The sequence below is a fragment of the Phycodurus eques genome, chromosome 8 (assembly GCF_024500275.1).
Source record: "Phycodurus eques isolate BA_2022a chromosome 8, UOR_Pequ_1.1, whole genome shotgun sequence".
Classification (NCBI taxonomy): domain Eukaryota; kingdom Metazoa; phylum Chordata; class Actinopteri; order Syngnathiformes; family Syngnathidae; genus Phycodurus; species Phycodurus eques.
In genome coordinates this window covers 30373745-30390798 of record NC_084532.1, presented here as the reverse complement: position 1 = coordinate 30390798, position 17054 = coordinate 30373745, and the positions used below count along the sequence as shown (strand labels likewise).

Sequence of the window (17054 nt, the reverse complement as noted above, 5' to 3'; positions counted from 1 at the left end):
CTGATGCGCACATAAGCGTGTATATGTCACACTGGCTGGTGACGAGCCCATTGCTTGGCTATATGTGCAAAAGAATTACCTCCATGAGGGGCATCGGCGACGTAATGATGGGCTCCAAGCGCCGGTCGGGTCCATAGCGCACAAACATTTTGTCCTCTTTGGTGTGATTGAGTCTCGGTCCTCGGATCTTCAGGTCCTGTTTCCCGTCGACGACCACGGTCTCGGCCTTCTGCATCCCTGCGAGAGGAGGGGCGCGCCAAGCGTCAAGGCGATCGGCGGACGACACGAGCTCGGTCAGGCGCGCTCACATTACCGTCGTCGTCGGGCGTGTCTGGCGAGGATGCGGCGGCCAGGTTGTAGACCACGCCCGTGATACTCAGGCAGCCCGTTTTGTGCGGCAGCAGCCTGAGCCGAGCCTGAGTTCAGACGTCACAAAGATTACGGTCCAGAAGTTAAAGGATTACATTTAAGATGCTACCAGAGTTTGTAATGTTCAAGACCTCAAGACGTTAGATTTAAGATGATAACGATTGTTATGCTCAAGACAGTAACAAATATTATATGCAAGACACTCAGAGATGATGCTGAAGATGCAAACAGAGCAGGGCTGCCACGAACAGTATTTAATCGTCGACGTTGTCGTTTCTTTTTCTGAAGCTTTGTTTTTCTCTCTCCATTCCTCCCGCTTGCTCGCTTGTGTGCCCCCTTCTGGCTTGACGCACATGCGCAGTCGTTGATATCCAAGTCTTTTTTGTGATGCACATGCGCAGTAGTGGTCATCCAGCGATCTCCCCGGAAGAACCACGGCTAACTGTTAGCATTAGCAATAGAGCGCTGAAGTTGGACTTATTGACCAAAGATGCGATGCAAAACGTGCTGCCATAAAATTCACAAGTATCTAAAAAGGTACGTTGTGGCTGAATCAATTTCTGACGAAGAAGGACCGTCGTTTTGGTCGGTTGTTAGCTGCTAATACTAGCATCAACGGCTGTAAACTAACTGCATAAAGCTGTAAAGGTTAGCACCTGAAGGCTAACAATGACCATTTAATTAGCCTTCGCACACAGGGTGTGTTTGATAGAACATTATCACCACAAAAATATAAGATCGATACTCGGTAGCAGGCCGGCTCGCAATGTGCCGAGCGCTGCTTTGAGATCAGAGAGAGAACACAACGTCGCAAACATACGAGCTTCTCGCCGCCACAACGCACGCTAATCTCGTTTTTCCCCATCTGACCGGAGCGCACGTCACACGACTCACCCCTTCTTACAGGCATACACTCCTATTACAGATTACAATATTTACATTTAAAATGAATCATAACTTGCTCATTGTTCAGCCGATTTTCATGAGGTGTAGTTATTTTTCCAACGTCAAAGAATGGGGAAAAACGGGATGCGGTGGTATCGGAATACAAGATTTTATTGCAGTAGTCTGACAGAGTGCAATCGTGAAAGAGCAAATCTGTCTTGTAGTCTGATCGGGCATTACGTGTTGCCCGTCTAAGATGTGTTGTCTGTTCCACACCGCCGACATTTTTTATATTTATTTTCCCCAAATAACTTCATTGGCCATCAGATATTGACAGTACTACGTCAAAAGACATGACAAGGCTAAAAATGAACTAGCTTTTGGATTCACATATACTGTGTCTCGCGGAGCCGATCAATGACGTCATTGATCATATCGGGGAATTATGACATTAAAGCCGACCGACATAAAATGCTAAATATCGGCCGATACGATCAGCCCGATAAAATCGGTGTAAAGTCTAATACACACACACACGTTCTGATTAGTTGATTAATCGACTAAATGATCGGTGACTAATCGACTATCAAAATAATCGTTTGCGACAGCCCTAAAACAGAGATTATGTTCAAGATGCTGACAAAGATTATGTTGAAGATACAAAAAAAAATTTGTTCAAAGCGCCAGCAAAGATTGTCATGTTTGAAACTCCAAAGATTATGTTCAAGACACTAACAGAGATGGTTTAAAACGCAAACAGAGATTATATTCGAGATGCTAATAGAGTATGTCAAAGACGCTGACAGAGATTATAATGATCAAGACGCTAATGACAATAGTTGCGCTCCAGACGTTAGCAATGATTGTTATGCATTTTATATATCATAAGATGCTAAGGCTGCTAACACACCATTTTGGTTTCCTCTGGAGCCAAGTGGAAGTCCAGGATGGTCTCAGTGGTGACCAGATCGTCGCTCTGCGTCGTCTGCGAAGGCAAACACAAAAACCACATGCAGACACACACACACAAACTATTATGAAGGCACACAACCAAACGACACACACACACAAACAAATACTAAAACAATTAAACAAACAAAATATAACAAAAAACAAATGCAAGCAAACACACCAACAAAAGCACACAAAACAAACGTGCACACAAATATACCCCAAAAATTCAAGCGCAAATGCTAACAAAAACAAACATGCACGCAAGCAAAACGAAACAATCAAAAACACCAACATAATCAACACACAAATTAACAAAAACACAATCCAAACAAATGGACAAAACAAACACCAACAATTCAACAAAAACAAACGGCAATAAACACTCACACACACCCAAATAAAATAAAGACACAAAACAAACAAACATCTTGTCCTTTGCAAGCTGTCGTGTGAACAAAAGCGCATGCCGACCTCCCGCTCCAAAGCGTCCCGCTTGCCGACGAGCTCCTCCGCGTCGTCCTCGGCGGCGTCGTGGCCGTCGCGTGCCAACTTCCAGAGCAGCGAGAGGCGGGAGAGAGCCAGAGGAACCTTCAGAGGGTTCCTGAACATCACCTCCACCAGCATGGGCTCTACACACCGGCACCCGGGAAGAAGGTCACCACTTCACCCAGCGCTATCAAGTCCACTACATTATAGGGTGGGACGTTCATCCCCCGTTCATCGCGCGGTTACGTTCCCGACCACCCCCACCAAGAAACAAAATCAGCCAAGTAGCGACACCAAATCATTTTCTGTCGTCCCCGCCTCCTTCCATTTATCTACTTCATTAGTCATTATTTATTTATTTATTTCCCAATATTTTTTTTTATGTCAAGCTGTAGTCATTCGCTATAAAACATTTTTCTCTTCAGCGTTTTTGGGTGTCTGGAACAGATTCATTGGATTGACATTATTTGCTGGGGGAAATATTGCTATGGATTTTCTAGGATTGAGTTTTGGGTTTACGAGAATGGTCACGTAACCAATGAAACTGGTGAGTCGAGGTACCGCTGTAGCGTGAGGCACTTTGTACCTTCCACAACGGCCAGCGGGTGGCGCAGGTTGTCCGTCTGGCGGTTGAGGTAGCACTGGCTGGGCTGGAAGTTAGCGGGGACCGGCCCTCGGTTGGCGGCGGCCACCAGCTGCTCCTCCAGCTCGCGCCACACGGACGCCTGCTCCGCGTCGTACTCCTGGTCCAGCGACACGTGGGTGGCGGCCTGCTTCTCACCTGCGAACGCCACACCGCCCGTCAGAACCCGAACGCCGGCTCCCGCCGGAGGCGGCGAGCGGGCGCCGGCGCGTTACCCTCGGCCAGGCGGCGCTCGTGGCCGAAGTAGACCCTGGTGGCGGCGCTGTGGATAAACGGCAGCGGCAGGTGAGGCAGACTCAAGCCACTCCGGCTGATCACCGTCTGGAAGACACCGCAGGCGCCACTGTCAGCATACCTAATTTCATCATTACCGATAATAAAAAATAAATCATTCAAATCTGACATTCCGCCACCTCCCATGAGGGAAAACGGCTCAGAGTTGAAATGTTCGATGTTCAGTGACTTCCCTGCGTTAAGGCTTCTTTATACTCTCGCTGACGTCGCTGCGGCTACCCCGCGCGCAGTTTGCCATTTATGCTCGAGCGCAACCCACGCAGGCCGTTTTGAAACTACGCCGCAGTTTCCATCCAAGTCGGGGGTGTCGCTACGTATTGGTATTGGCTAGGACACCACAGGGTGGAGTTTCCTCTGCATTTTATGCCCAATTCCGGTAGTAGTTTCCACCTTCGCTGACACTCCAACACCTCTAAACCGACCGCTGCAGAAATTTCACGCCGGGTGTTTGCTGACATTTGTGCATCTTTGTACTTTGTAGTGCTAGCAACATAAAGACGCAGATATTTGCGCACCTCCTCGCATAGTCTTTCCCCAATCTGTTCCATGTTTTGCATTTTAAAAATGGCGGTATTGACGAACCAAGGGGAAAGCTGAGGACGCCATCACAGCATGTGACTAAAACGGACCAATCACAAGAGATGATCTCCGCGGCGACAATTTGTGCCACGTGCGCGTCAAATGTCGCGTAGGGGCCGCGTGGCCCAACGCGTCGGTCACTTGATGCAATGCGGGCGCAGGATTATAAAGAGGCCTTTATGTTACAAGAAGGCTATTTTTTCATTTTCAGTTCGGGATAACAATGCAAGACGCCACGGACGTGCTAACGGATAGCACCGGTGTAATGGTGTCAGAACGTTTTTAAGCAAGATATTTGAACACAAACGGCAGAACAACACATAGACACATAATATAACAATACTCACAGGCATTTTCTCTTTATCCTCTGGGAAGAACGACTAGTATTACTGCTGAAGAGTTGTGTCTCCTGTGTGCTGTATGTCTGTATTAGAATGCCCCATGTGGCCATGGTGTGCATACCAGAAAGAGCAGCACAATGTCCACCATTTTGTTTGTATGAAGCAAATTATACAGTGCTAGTTTTCTTCTTAACTATTTTGTTGTGTTTTGGGTGAGGCTGAAACGGATTAATGGCATTTCCATTCATTTTGCTTTTGATGGGGAAAGATGATTTGAGATCAAAGTGGTTTGAGTTACAATCGTGGTCACAGAACATCAACTTGTGTCTCAAGTCAGCATTGTATTTTTATTTTTCAACATTGAACAACTCCTGAACAATTTGAATGCAAAGAGTTCTACTCCCCATAAGCAGCGGTCTGGAAGTGTGATAACTCTTGGATTTTAAGAACCCCAGAAACCTCTTGAATACAGTAAACCCTCGGCACCGTTCCTCACACCGACAGTCCCGGCAATGTCAGCAAAAAGCTTTGCGGGTACCCAGAATTCATTGCGGTGGTCTTTTTAACGACAGTTCTGTCATTGCAAATAAGTCAAGCTGAACGTTGCTCTTCACCTGCATTTGTTCCTGTAGATATGAGTATGTAGTATGTACACTCGTTATTCGTCGGGCAAAGGTTGGTATTTGTCAATTTATTTCATAAAACTCTGACTGTGGCTTGTGTGTTAAACACCGTCTTTCCGGTCATGTTGTCTCCTCAAGCAATTTGCTGACTTACCAAATCGATATGAGATGAGGCTACTCGGTAAACTTTCTCATTCTGCCAAGAAAGAGAGCCCAATTGACCTTATGCGAGTCATTGCTGCCACATTAAAAGCATATAGCCAAAAAAGCTAGCTTTATCAACAACATCGTCGGCATCGATGGCTCGTTCGCGTGTCGACGTCACCTTGTAAACGTAGAGGTACTCCCTGAGGAAGGCGCCCTGCTGCGTGGCCGTCTGCCGACTGTCGTTGGTCAGGATCTGCTTGAAGGCCTGCACGGCCTTCTCGGGCTGGCCCAGCGTGAAGGACTGCCGGCCGACGGTGAAGTTAATGTGGTCCTCGGCCAGGGACCACGACCTGCCCTTGTACACCTGCATGGCCTGGCAGTAGCAGCGCAGCGCGTGCCTCTTCTGCACCGCAAACAGCAAGTCAAAGCCACCAGGAAGCTCGGGTGGGAATAAGTCGCATACGGTAGACATGATAGGTCTGTAGGTCTCACCTGGCCCGCTTTGCTGAAGCGGTGGCCCGCCAGGATCATGTGGAAGGCAAACTTGCGCAGCATGCGAGCGCGCATGTTCATGAAGCAGTGCGCCGCCTGCTCCAACAGCAGAGCGCTGCGCAGGTCCGAGTCCTGGACGGGAAAAATAAAAAGGAAGACCAACGCCGATGGATCAACCGTCAAACGGAAGCTCGGATGACAGCGTTTGGGCGGTCCTCACCTCGCTGGTCATTTTGATGAGAAGTGTGGCGGCTTCCGAGTATTTGCCCTGACTCTTGAGTATCTCGGCGCTGAGGAGAGCGCAGCGCTCGGCCAGCGCCGTGTTCCTGTCAGGGAGACGCCAGAAGAGATCATCGCAAGAGGACAACCTCCGCTCCGAGTCGGAGGACGGGACAGAGATCACAGACGCGACGCTACTGCGAAACCTTGCCGATTCGCTCGTCGCCATTTGCGAACTCTATTCCTGGCAAATTGCCCTCCAGAACGTTACTGAAAAAAAAAATAGCTTCCGGAACCACCTGCAACAGGTGAAAAGCTGATGGACACTAAAAGACATTTTTTCAAATGGTTTTGCACCTGCCACACGATTTGAAACACACTTCTACTAATTGAATCATACTTTCGAAAGTTTCTTCTTTCAAGAAATGGGAGGCTGTCGTATAACATCACTTTGACAAAATGAAAAGATGACGCTCTTGCGAGCACAAGTCTCCAAATAAGAGCAACGCGTGCTTGCTTCAAGCTGAGGACTTTGTAAAACGGACAAATAAAACAAAAGAAGTTTAGAACAGCAAAATGTTCAACCAAACCATATCACACATGTATCAACGCACTTCCTGAATGTCATTTGAAAAAGTCATTTATCTTTAAGGCTATTGTGGTAAAATGAGTCTTTTGCTTATTATTATGAACTATGAAGCCAATAATTGAAGTTATTATAACTGCCATGGGAAATAAAATATTCAATTAAATAAATGCATACATAAATCAAGCAAAAATCAATCAAAATTCCCCCCCCCAAAAAAAAAGCGTGAATAAGCGGGCGTCATGAAAAAAATACTGCCAAAAGCGGTTTCCGCTGGGTAGGTTCCCAAAAACAAAAAACAAACCAAAAAAAGGCAGTAACTTCGTTATTTGTTGTTTTAAATCCGCAGATGCCGAAAGGCACGTATGCAGGTTTACACTAACTTTAAGTTTGGAACTATTAGTATACACTCTTACTCTTTTGAGTGGGGGCTACTACGCTACTCTGGGTTCGGTCCTTAACCGCCGCCAATAGAGACGGCGTAATATCGTAGTAGGTTTTGTGCTCGGTCGCTACCTGCAGACGTCTCTGTAGGTCTGGATGGCCGTGTCCATGTAGTGCGCGGGGTACGGTCGTGCGGCTCCCGCCTGGAGGAAAGCGGACACTGCGGCCATTTCCTCGAGGGAAGATGAAGAAGAAAGCTTGTCATGTAAGCGCAGTAACCCGGAGGAGGGCTGGCCAAGCAAGAAAATGGCTCCATTTGCCCCCTTCCCTCAGGCCAACGAGATCATTCCAAACTAACAACTTTGCCTTTTTTTTTCCCCTCTTCTGCGATTATTCTGGGATTTATTTCGCCTGATACCAAACAAGCTTTGAATCTGCTTTTTTTTTTTATACCAGCATTAACTCGCATCAACTTCCAGAGAAATAATAGCAATACAGATTTTTCTTTCCAGCTCATGTGAAAACAAGGGTCCCTCTAGCCAAAACATGTACAGTATGTAAAGAAGATCCTTAAGAAAAGAAAACGTTCAATGTTCAACAACTGAATAAGCCATCTATTGAAACGCACGCAAAATGGATTGAAGAGCGCACCGCCTTCGGCTCGCTCCCGTTCCTTTCCTCATGGCGCAGGCGTGGCAAGGCGACCCGAGCAAGATATTTGTCACATACCTCGGCTCGAACGTTTCCAACGTGCGGACACGGTCGAGGATTGAGCGTATAAAACTTCGGCACGTGACAGGTACTCAGTGGAAAACATTCTTGCCAACCGATGTGAAAAGGTTACACCTTGTTTATTGTTTAGTGGGTTGCTTTTTGTCGTCAGCGACTGCGCTGCGTTTTATCCGCAGTCGTGACGCTTGTGTAAAAAGCGCACGTCAGCTCGCTCGGCGCCGTTGTTGCGCTCACCAGGGCGCCGGCGGCGTACAGCATGGCCTGGTCCGACAGGAAGTCCTTCTTGGCCGTGTGGTAGCAGCTGTAGGCCAGCTCGTAGTGCTGCACCAGGAAGCACAAGTCGGCCATCTTCCTGATCTGCAGTTCCGGGGCTTCCGGGGAGTAGCTGGCATGACGGAGAAAACAAAACAAAAACAAAAAACATCAAATGACACGAATCAAAACAACGCAAGTCTGCGCCGGAACACGGTCGCGGCTGAAGCGATGAGCGGCGAGCTTACAGGAGGCCGCCGGTGCTCTTGGGCTCACTGACGCTCTTCTCGGGCGCTTTGCCGCCTCCGAACCACTTCTTGGTGGCCGTGAACAGAGAACGGCTCAAACCTTTTCTGGACACCAGCTGCGGACGGACAGGAAGACACCTTGGAGTGACGTGAGAGCGGACAGAAGGGGAGGACGCCAAAGAGGAAGTGGGGGAAAGATGCCGAGGAGGACGCGCAAAAAGTCCATTTTGTCTCCGGAGCAAACTTATCCCCCTGCTCGGCCACTCGTTTCATTTCCTGGAATGGAGCGCCCACTCAAAGCAACTTGGAGTCTTTTCTTGTCGAGCTCGTGAACATGCCGTCGCGCAGTCTCGCATCACGGGCCGATCTTTCCTTTACTAGTCGGGCGTGCCCCGTCTCGCTGCCCGTAAAGTTCATACTTTGTCGACCAAATTTAAGTCCGGTCAGGCGGGCGCCGCACTTGCTTGAGTGAAGCTTTGGCACGACCGCTGGCTGCAGAGTCCAATGTAGACCAATAGAGGGCGCTAAGACTGTAACACGGTCATAGGGACCGTCGCTCGCATCGACTTCCACAGTGCTACAGCGGGACCCGGCCGGCATATTCGAGGTTCGGCATCTGCGGTCGGGCTCGGTCCCTATCCCTCGTGAATAGCGGGGCATTCAATCAAAGGTAAAAGCAGTGCATCATTGCGTCATATTTTTGTCCACACCAAACTATACATACGCTTTATAAAATACATTTTTGGCTGTGTGATGCACGCTAAGTGAGATCACATTAGTGAAGTGTTTTATTTATTTTGTCAAGGTTTTGAGTGCATGTAAATGATTTTCTCTTTTAAAATCCAATTAGTGTCGCATCTTCGGGTTTTCTTGTATAACACGCACAATACTAATTTTGGTCAGTAGGTGGCAATATAACACCATCAATTAAGCTGCAGTTACCTGCCGCTGTTGTCTGTGGCGCATGCGCGCCTCAGGCCATTTCTTCATAGCCGAGGACGATTGGTGCACAACAGACAACTGCGTCAGTGTCTCCGTCTTTCCTCACATTTGAACCTGTTTTTTTTGGGGGGGGTTTGTTACTCGATTTGGCCTTTTACTTGATATGTTATCCACTATGTAGCAATCCCCGTCTAGTGATTAGGGAGTAGGGAACGCAAGAATGATTGGAAGACGGCCTAGAAGATGTGAGCGTCCCGAGACGGCCGTCGATGTCGATCACCTGCTCGTTGAGCTGCCTGATGTTCTTCTCGATGTGAGGCAGCAGGCCTCTGAAGGTGAACTCCTGGACGAACTGCCGGATGCGGTCGTGGTCGGTGAGGGTCAGACACGCCCCCCGGGCCTCCGTCGGACCCTCCGCCTCTCCGGCGCCCTTCTCGGCCGGGTCCGAGACCGCGTCCGGACGGCCCCCTTCCGCACCTGAGGCGAGAACCGAAGTCACAACTTGTAGTCTGAACTTCAGCAACACACAATGTGTTTTTTGGGGGGCTGCAACAGATGAGTGGCATTCCAAATCATTTCCATCAATCCAGCCATCCATTTTTGGGGAAATCTGATTTATCTTCTGGAGCATCCCTAGACCTTGCATTTGTCAGGTTTTTTCCCCCCCTTTGTGAACATTTGGTATTCTTCTTGAGCTTCGGCTTTTTGTTCTCACTCTGTACTTTGTTTCAATAACAGCCACAAAAAACAGAACGTGACCAGTGTCAGCTGAACGATGATCCTCTGCTGCAATGACGCCGTTTTCTTCTGTGGAAGAGCTCACGGCAGGATGATGATCATCATCATCATCATCATCATCATCATCATCTCGATCCTGCAAACAGACAAAGACGATACAATACGGCGTTTGCCCGCACATTAGCGAATACTAGCGATGTTACGGGTTGCGCCGAGTCTTCGAGGCGTGTGTGGCGTAATGAAGGGGGCGTGTCCGCGAGGCTCGCTTCATTTGGGGAGGGGCCCGAAACGACGACGTCCGAAGCGTCGCTGCCCGGCTGTACCGCTTCAGAATTTGGCGCGACGTGTGACACCAGTTTGCAGCGCCCGAAAGCGGGAGGACGCTAACGGCTATACAGTCAACCCTTTCCGTTTCGCACGTTTTTCTGTAGAACAGAAAACTATTCGCTACGGAACTAAGATATTGGCGCATATTTGCTTATTTTTGTGCTTTTTCTCTCCTGCTCAAACAGAGGTTCCGCGTTTCCAAGGTGAAAACTACTGCTTAGAAAAAAAGAGCACAAAGGCTCATCTTACATTTGCCAAGAAACATTTGAGAGAAATATTCGGTGAAGCGACGACACCAAAGTTGCTTCGCCCCAAACCCCGCTCAGTAACGAGGGTTCACTTCATTCTTATGCCACCGCGCAGAAGAGTCGACCGCGCACCGTTGGGAACCTCAAAACGTTGTCCGCCGGTACCGTCGTAAACCAAAGAGTCCCTTTTTTTTGTTGTCGTTGTTTTTGTTTTAAATTGGCCGTCTGCGACCCACCCAGCAGTTGAGAACCACCGATGTCAAGATTTGCCGTGCGGAGGACTGACCTGGCTGATCTGCGGGTGGTTCCTGTGCAGGTACTGACTCCACGGGTCCGGAATCTGCTCGTTCTGCTCGGCAGGGAGCGTGCGGGAGTTGATCTTCAGCAGATAGCAGCCCTGAGGGCCGTACCTCTGCTTCATGTCCTCGTACGCCGCCTCGGCCCTGCGACGAGCGCAGTCGCACAAACGTTTCAACGGCTAACGACAAATTAGCTACTACAGATGCTCTTGGCCCGTCAATACAAAAAGTAACACTGTCAAGCACCGCTTCCCACAATTGCGCTGCATGGAGTCCATCAAAAGCGGTTGAACAAAAATAGCAGGGTCTGCATTTTTCTTTACAAACAAACATTTACGCTATAATGTGAAGATTTGGGTTTTCTGTGGATTTTGAATCCCTGAACTAATATTTCGTTGTATAGTCACCGTTTCTGACAAGTACAGACTGAAAATGCTTGCATTTTGGTTCTCTGTGACTGAGTGAAGTCATATTTAGTTAAATCACCACGGTTTCTAACAACTGCGTCACACTATTACCACGGCAGGACGTCTAATCGTTGCATTACCGTTGCTCGTCGCCTCGGCTGACGTCGTGCAGCAGCACGTAGTACTTGAGCGTGTTGGGGATGAACCACTTGGGCGTGGCGTAGTCTCCGCTGTGCTGGATGCGGTGCTGCTCCTGCGACAGTTTGACGAACTGTTCCACTGGGACCGCCTCGCTCGACGACACCGCCAGCAGGCCTGATGGGGGAACGCCCAATCAAGGAACTCAGCCGTCACGAACGCTCCGGTCACAACGAACGCAGATGACAAGGATACAGGCCAGGTAGTGGTTGAGGAACTCGTGGTCGGAGGCCGGCATGGACTGAAGGAAGCTCTCCCTGTAAGCCTCAAACCAGGGCGTGGTCGCTAGGCAGACAGAAACAAACGAGAGTGACCACACAGCAGTGACAAATCGCACGCTCGGTGACGTCCCCCAACGCCTCACACCTGGTCTGACGTGCTACTGTGGCTTTTGGGAACTTTTCTAACTTGGAAAATCTTGTAACAGGATCATAAGACAAGATGATCTTAAAGTATGATTTCGGAGGAGGATCTTGGAAGAAGCGGAGCTTGATGCTTGGAGATGAACGGAAATAAAAAAGACAAAAGAGGTTCTTGGGAAAGCTTGCGTTAACAGCGTTGGATTAAAACGGTCTAGAAAGTCTTGGAAGAATATAAAATAGAATATTGGAAAATCCTGAGATGATCTGAAGGGAATATGGATCTTGGGACGAGCTCATCTTGACAGACGAGGATCTTGGGAGAACAGGCTTTTAAGACGAGGAGGATCTCGAAAGAAAGCTATCTGAGGTGAACGGGATTAAAGAAGGATTTTGGAAACCGATCATAAGAGAAGATAAACTTAGAAAAACAGCCTTTGAGAGAAGAGGAGGATCTCTGACGAAGAGGATCTTGGAAGGTCTTAAAAGATGGCCTTACCAGAATCTTTGGAGGAGGAAGATCTGGCAGAACAGGGTTTCGGGGGGACCTTAGAATCTCGGGAGAAAGAGATTCTCAACAAATTGGATTTAACTGGATGGTGGAAGATTTGGGATCATAAAAGAAGAAGCTCTCGGGAGAAGAGGAGGGTCTCAAGATTTGTAAGAGTGGTGAAAAGAAGAGGATCTCGAAAGGCGATCTTACGAAGACTAGATCTTGAAAGAGTAAGATCTGACAGAAGTACGGGAAGACATGCATCTCTGACGTTCTTGGGAGACAGTCTAAAGAGAATATGATCTTTGGAGAAAATCGTCTCCACCAAGAATGATCTTAGGAGAACAGGCTTTTAAAAAGGAGGATCTTGGAAGAATGGATCTGAGGAGAACACAATTAAAAAGGATCCTGGAAAATTTTTGAAAAAGGATCATCACAGACTATGATCTTGGGAAGGGGAGGATCTCGGAGGGTCTTCAGAGAACTTATCAGAATCTTTGAAAGACAGAGATCTGGGAGAACAGGAGGGTCTTGGGAGAAAGAAATCTTAGGGAATAGTACCTACCCGAGGAGAAGATCTTAGATGAAGGGGTTTTGAGAGAAGAGAAAGATGTCAAGAGGAGGATGATCTTGGAGGGCAATCAGAGATGATATCTGAATCTTTGAAAGAACAAGCTCTGGGAGAAAAGGAGGATCTTAGGGGAATAAGGTCTTGGGAGAAGAGGATCTCGGTGGAGGATGACCTTGGAAAAACAAAATCTGAAAAAGTCTTGCATAGAAGAGAATCACGAGAATCTCGGACGAGATCTTGAAAGAACAAAACCTGAGAGATCTTGAGGTGATCTGAGGAGAAGATGATTTCGGCAGAGATGGATCTGGAAGGTCTAAATAGCAACTAAATAGCGTGAAGAGTGAGTGACTCAAATCAAAGCAAAAAAAAAAGTTGATCATCGTTGTTGTTTGGGAAGATCCCTGACATCTGTGATGTGATGTGTTGACTACTCACCGATCAAACACAAACCGCCTGATGGACCCGTGAGTGAAGAACTATGTGTGAACTATGAGAGCACGAGGTTCTAATCTACAGGGAGGTGACGGGAGCAGGAAGAGCAGAATCACCAAGACCACCAGGAAAGGAAGCTAGAGGAGCAAGTCTACATCTAAACCACACACGACGGGGTACCTGAGAAGAGCTTGGAGGTGCACACCTCCGTCAGCGTGTCTCGCCATGAACTGAACCAGGGGGCGCTAGATTTAAGAGCTTCATCTGACAGGTGGAAGCAGAGAGCCCCAAGGTGTTAGTGGCCAAAAGAAACCTGCCCGATAGCAACACTCAAAGCGCAACCCGCACGTCAAACCCTACTATAAAAACCTTAACCCTACTTTGGAGCCCAAACATTGTTCGAAACCCTAATTGAAGAGCCTAACCCTGGCTTGAAACCTTAATTTAATACATAAAACCTAAGTTGAAAGACAAACCCTAACTTGAAACTCTGCTTAAAATCCCCAATCATTGTTTCAAATCCAAACCCAGGTTTGAAACCCCAATTTAGAAAAACTAATATAAAACCCTAATCCTATCTTGGAACCCGAACACAGTCTTAAAACCCTCCTTTGAAGCACAAATACTAGATTGAAACCCTACTTGGAAGACCTATCCCTGACTTGAAACCTTAACATTTGTTGAAAACCCTCAATCTGAATCCCTTACCCAGTCTTAAAACCCCAATTTTAATCTCCAAGTATGGCTTCAAACCATAATTTGAAACCCTAACCTTTGTTTAAATCTCTTAACCTGGCTTGAGACTGTATTTCAAAAGCCTATGCATCTTGAAACCCCAATTTGAAACCTTACTTTGTGTTTAAAACCCTAATCCTGGTTTGAACCTTTAATTTGAATCCCTAACCTTTGTCCCTTAGCCTGGCTGGAAACTCTACTTCTAAACCTACCCATGTCTTGAAACCCTAATTTGAATCCCTAACTCTCCGTGCGGTCATTGAAATCCCACACACTCGCATTTTCTTTGGTTTTAAACCCCACCGAGACAAAGACGGAATAATATGACGATAAGCACAGAAGCGGAGCTACGTGACGGCTAACGACTAGCGTGAAAATGAAGCCAAACTTACCGTTGAAGGTGAGGTCGTAGTCTCCCGCGGCGACGGCGGTGGAGACGGCGCCTTCCTGCGGCTGGCACGACAGCACCACGCGGTTGAGCCGGCGGCGTTGGCCGGGGCCGAGGGCGACGGCGGGCGGCGGGCCGGCGGCCCCCGACGACTGCGGGGCGGCGCCCGGCACCAACTTGGTGACGCAGATACGAAGGTTCTTCACCACCTGAAGCTGGTTGTTGGGGTCCCGCAGGTGACCTGAATGGAAACACCATTAGCATTAGCATTAGCTCAGGGTACACCGAGGGAAACACTGATTGCATCATGTCTATGATAAGACGTATGAAACATTAAACTTGACTTGACACCCTACTTTGAATCCCTAACCTAGTCTTGAAATTCTACTTTTACACCCCGTCTTCGAAACCTTTACCCTTGGACTTGAAGCCCTAATTTAAAACCCTATCATGAAACCCTAACCATCTTTATACCCAACTTTGAAACCTTTACCCTTGTTTGAAACCTTAAACTTGACTTGAAACCCTAACCCAGGATTGAGACCCTATCAAAACCCTAACGTGAAACTTTTAACGTCTTAAAACGCTACTTTGAAACCCTAACCTGGCTCAAAATCCTACTTTGATACCACGACACATATGAAACTAACCTGACATCCTAATTTTAAATCTAAGCAGGTTTGAAACCCGAATTTAAAACTCTAACCATGTCTTGAAACCTACTTTAACCTACCTTAACCCTTATTTTAAAACCTTACCCTGACTACTTACAAACCCTAACCCAGGCTAGAAACCCTAATTTATAACCCTAACATGAACCTCTAACTTTGACAACACGACACTTGTTTGAAAAAGTAACTTGTCACCCTAATTGTAAACCCTAACCAGGTTTGAAAACGTAACATAAAACCCTAAGCCTGTGTGAACGGCCTACTTTTAAACTGTGGAACGCCAAGACTGTTTTTTTTTTTTTTTTTTTAAGAAATTAGCCTCAAAAGGGCACGGTGGACGACTGGTTAGAGAGTCAGCCTCACAGTTCTGAGGACCCGGGTTCAATCCCCGGCCCCGCCTGTGTGGAGTTTGCACGTTCTGCCCGTGCCTGCGTGGCTTTTCTCCGGGCACTCCGCTTTCCTCCCACATCTCAAAATAATGCATTAATTGGAGACTCTAAATTGCCCGTAGGTGTGAATGTGAGTGCGAATGGTTGTTTGTTTGTTTGTATGTGCCCTGTGATTGGCTGGCAAGCAGTTCAGGGCGTACCCCGCCTCCTGCCCGATGACAGCTGGGATAAGGCTCCAGCACGCCCGCGACCCGCGTGAGGAGAAGCAGCTCAGAAAATGGATGGATGGATAGCCTCAAAAGTCCAACAAAGCATCTCTGCAAACCGCCTGCGGCCTCAGCACAAGTACGGTGGACGTTTTGCGACGTCGCCACCGAAAGGAGCAAAAGTCAGAATTACGTGCAACCTGATTGAGAGAGAGCGTTCTCTGAACTAAACCACGTCGTCCACACAACATTGCTGTCTAAAGCTCAAGTCAGCTCGACAAAGAGCGCACACATAAGCCGATGGACTATTCGGCATGCAGGATTTCGGCAGGTAAAAGTTGAAGTCGGTAACTTGACGAAGGAGCCCATTTGCAAGTAGGTCGGTCTAAAAATGACAACTTCCTAAAGGCACTTCAGGCGCGGGCCTGTTAGCTCGCCGGCGACATCTGCAGTCAAAGTGGCGCCGCTCGGGTGTGACGAAGCCCGGGCAGGTGTGACGAAGCCCCGGCAGGTGTCCGCCGCCGCCGCCGCCGCTTTGTCACAAGCTAGCCGCGGTGCTAACAAACCGAAGCCATGTCAGCCGGCCCGGGGCGCGTCTCTCGCTCGCTCGTACCTTCGGAAGTGAGCCGGCAGAAAGGCCTGAGCAGCTCGGCGAAGTTGAGTTTGTTTTTGCGGGTGAGCCTCTCCGCCTCGTCGCTGCACAGCACGGCCACCATCGGCACGAACGAGTCCTGGACGAACTCCTGGACGGACTGCACGCACTGCGCCATGGCGGGGCCGAGTCACGGGGGGATCCGGCGGCACAGAGTGGCTGCTGAGCGGACGGCTGCGGCCGGTTGGGGGCTGGGTCGGGGGTCGGAGGTCGGCGGAGGTGGTCACATCGTGAAGACGAAGCGCTGCTGTCTGCGCGGACTGCGGAGGAGGACTTGGGTCGCTCGGGTCGTCGGCGGCCTTGTTGGCTCGGCGGCTCTCTTCCGGTTTGTGCGTCATGTGACTTACACGAGCGTCTGTCCCACAGGGTGCCTGAACAGAAACCACAAATACCCAAAGAGGCAGCAAAATTTAATTGATCAATTATTAAATGTGTCAACTATTTCATTACTTCAATATTTCTTCGTTCATTGTAACATGTATTTGTTTCAATATTCATTTCATATAGTTCTATTTAATTAGCTAAATATTTCTTTTTTATTTAAATATTTATTAACTTATTTTTTATATCGATATCTTTAGTTTCTATATTTATTTATTTATATCAATAATTATTTTGTTCAGTTTTTTATTTATTTCAATATTTAATTACTTCAATATTCCATTTAAATATTTATTGAATTGTTTCCATATTTATTTATTTCACTATTACATTCATTTGTTGCTTCTGTGACAGGGGCGCCAAATAAATAAATAACATAATGAA

General features: G+C 47.9%; 1 protein-coding gene across 1 annotated transcript in view; it reads right to left on the bottom strand.

Moving 5' to 3' along the window:
* Nucleotides 1–16497, bottom strand: part of trappc8 (trafficking protein particle complex subunit 8) — a 22926-nt gene extending 6429 nt beyond the window's left edge. The window contains 19 exon segments of the mRNA XM_061682793.1: nucleotides 80–265; nucleotides 267–416; nucleotides 2165–2239; nucleotides 2680–2837; nucleotides 3281–3475; nucleotides 3553–3658; nucleotides 5500–5724; nucleotides 5814–5945; nucleotides 6034–6139; nucleotides 7135–7235; nucleotides 7969–8119; nucleotides 8235–8350; nucleotides 9457–9653; nucleotides 9936–10050; nucleotides 10776–10932; nucleotides 11336–11510; nucleotides 11589–11678; nucleotides 14376–14612; nucleotides 16251–16497. Coding sequence (XP_061538777.1) covers nucleotides 80–265; nucleotides 267–416; nucleotides 2165–2239; nucleotides 2680–2837; nucleotides 3281–3475; nucleotides 3553–3658; nucleotides 5500–5724; nucleotides 5814–5945; nucleotides 6034–6139; nucleotides 7135–7235; nucleotides 7969–8119; nucleotides 8235–8350; nucleotides 9457–9653; nucleotides 9936–10050; nucleotides 10776–10932; nucleotides 11336–11510; nucleotides 11589–11678; nucleotides 14376–14612; nucleotides 16251–16407 — 2829 coding nt within the window. The 5' untranslated portion in view covers nucleotides 16408–16497.
* Between the last annotated feature and the right edge of the window lie 557 nt (nucleotides 16498–17054).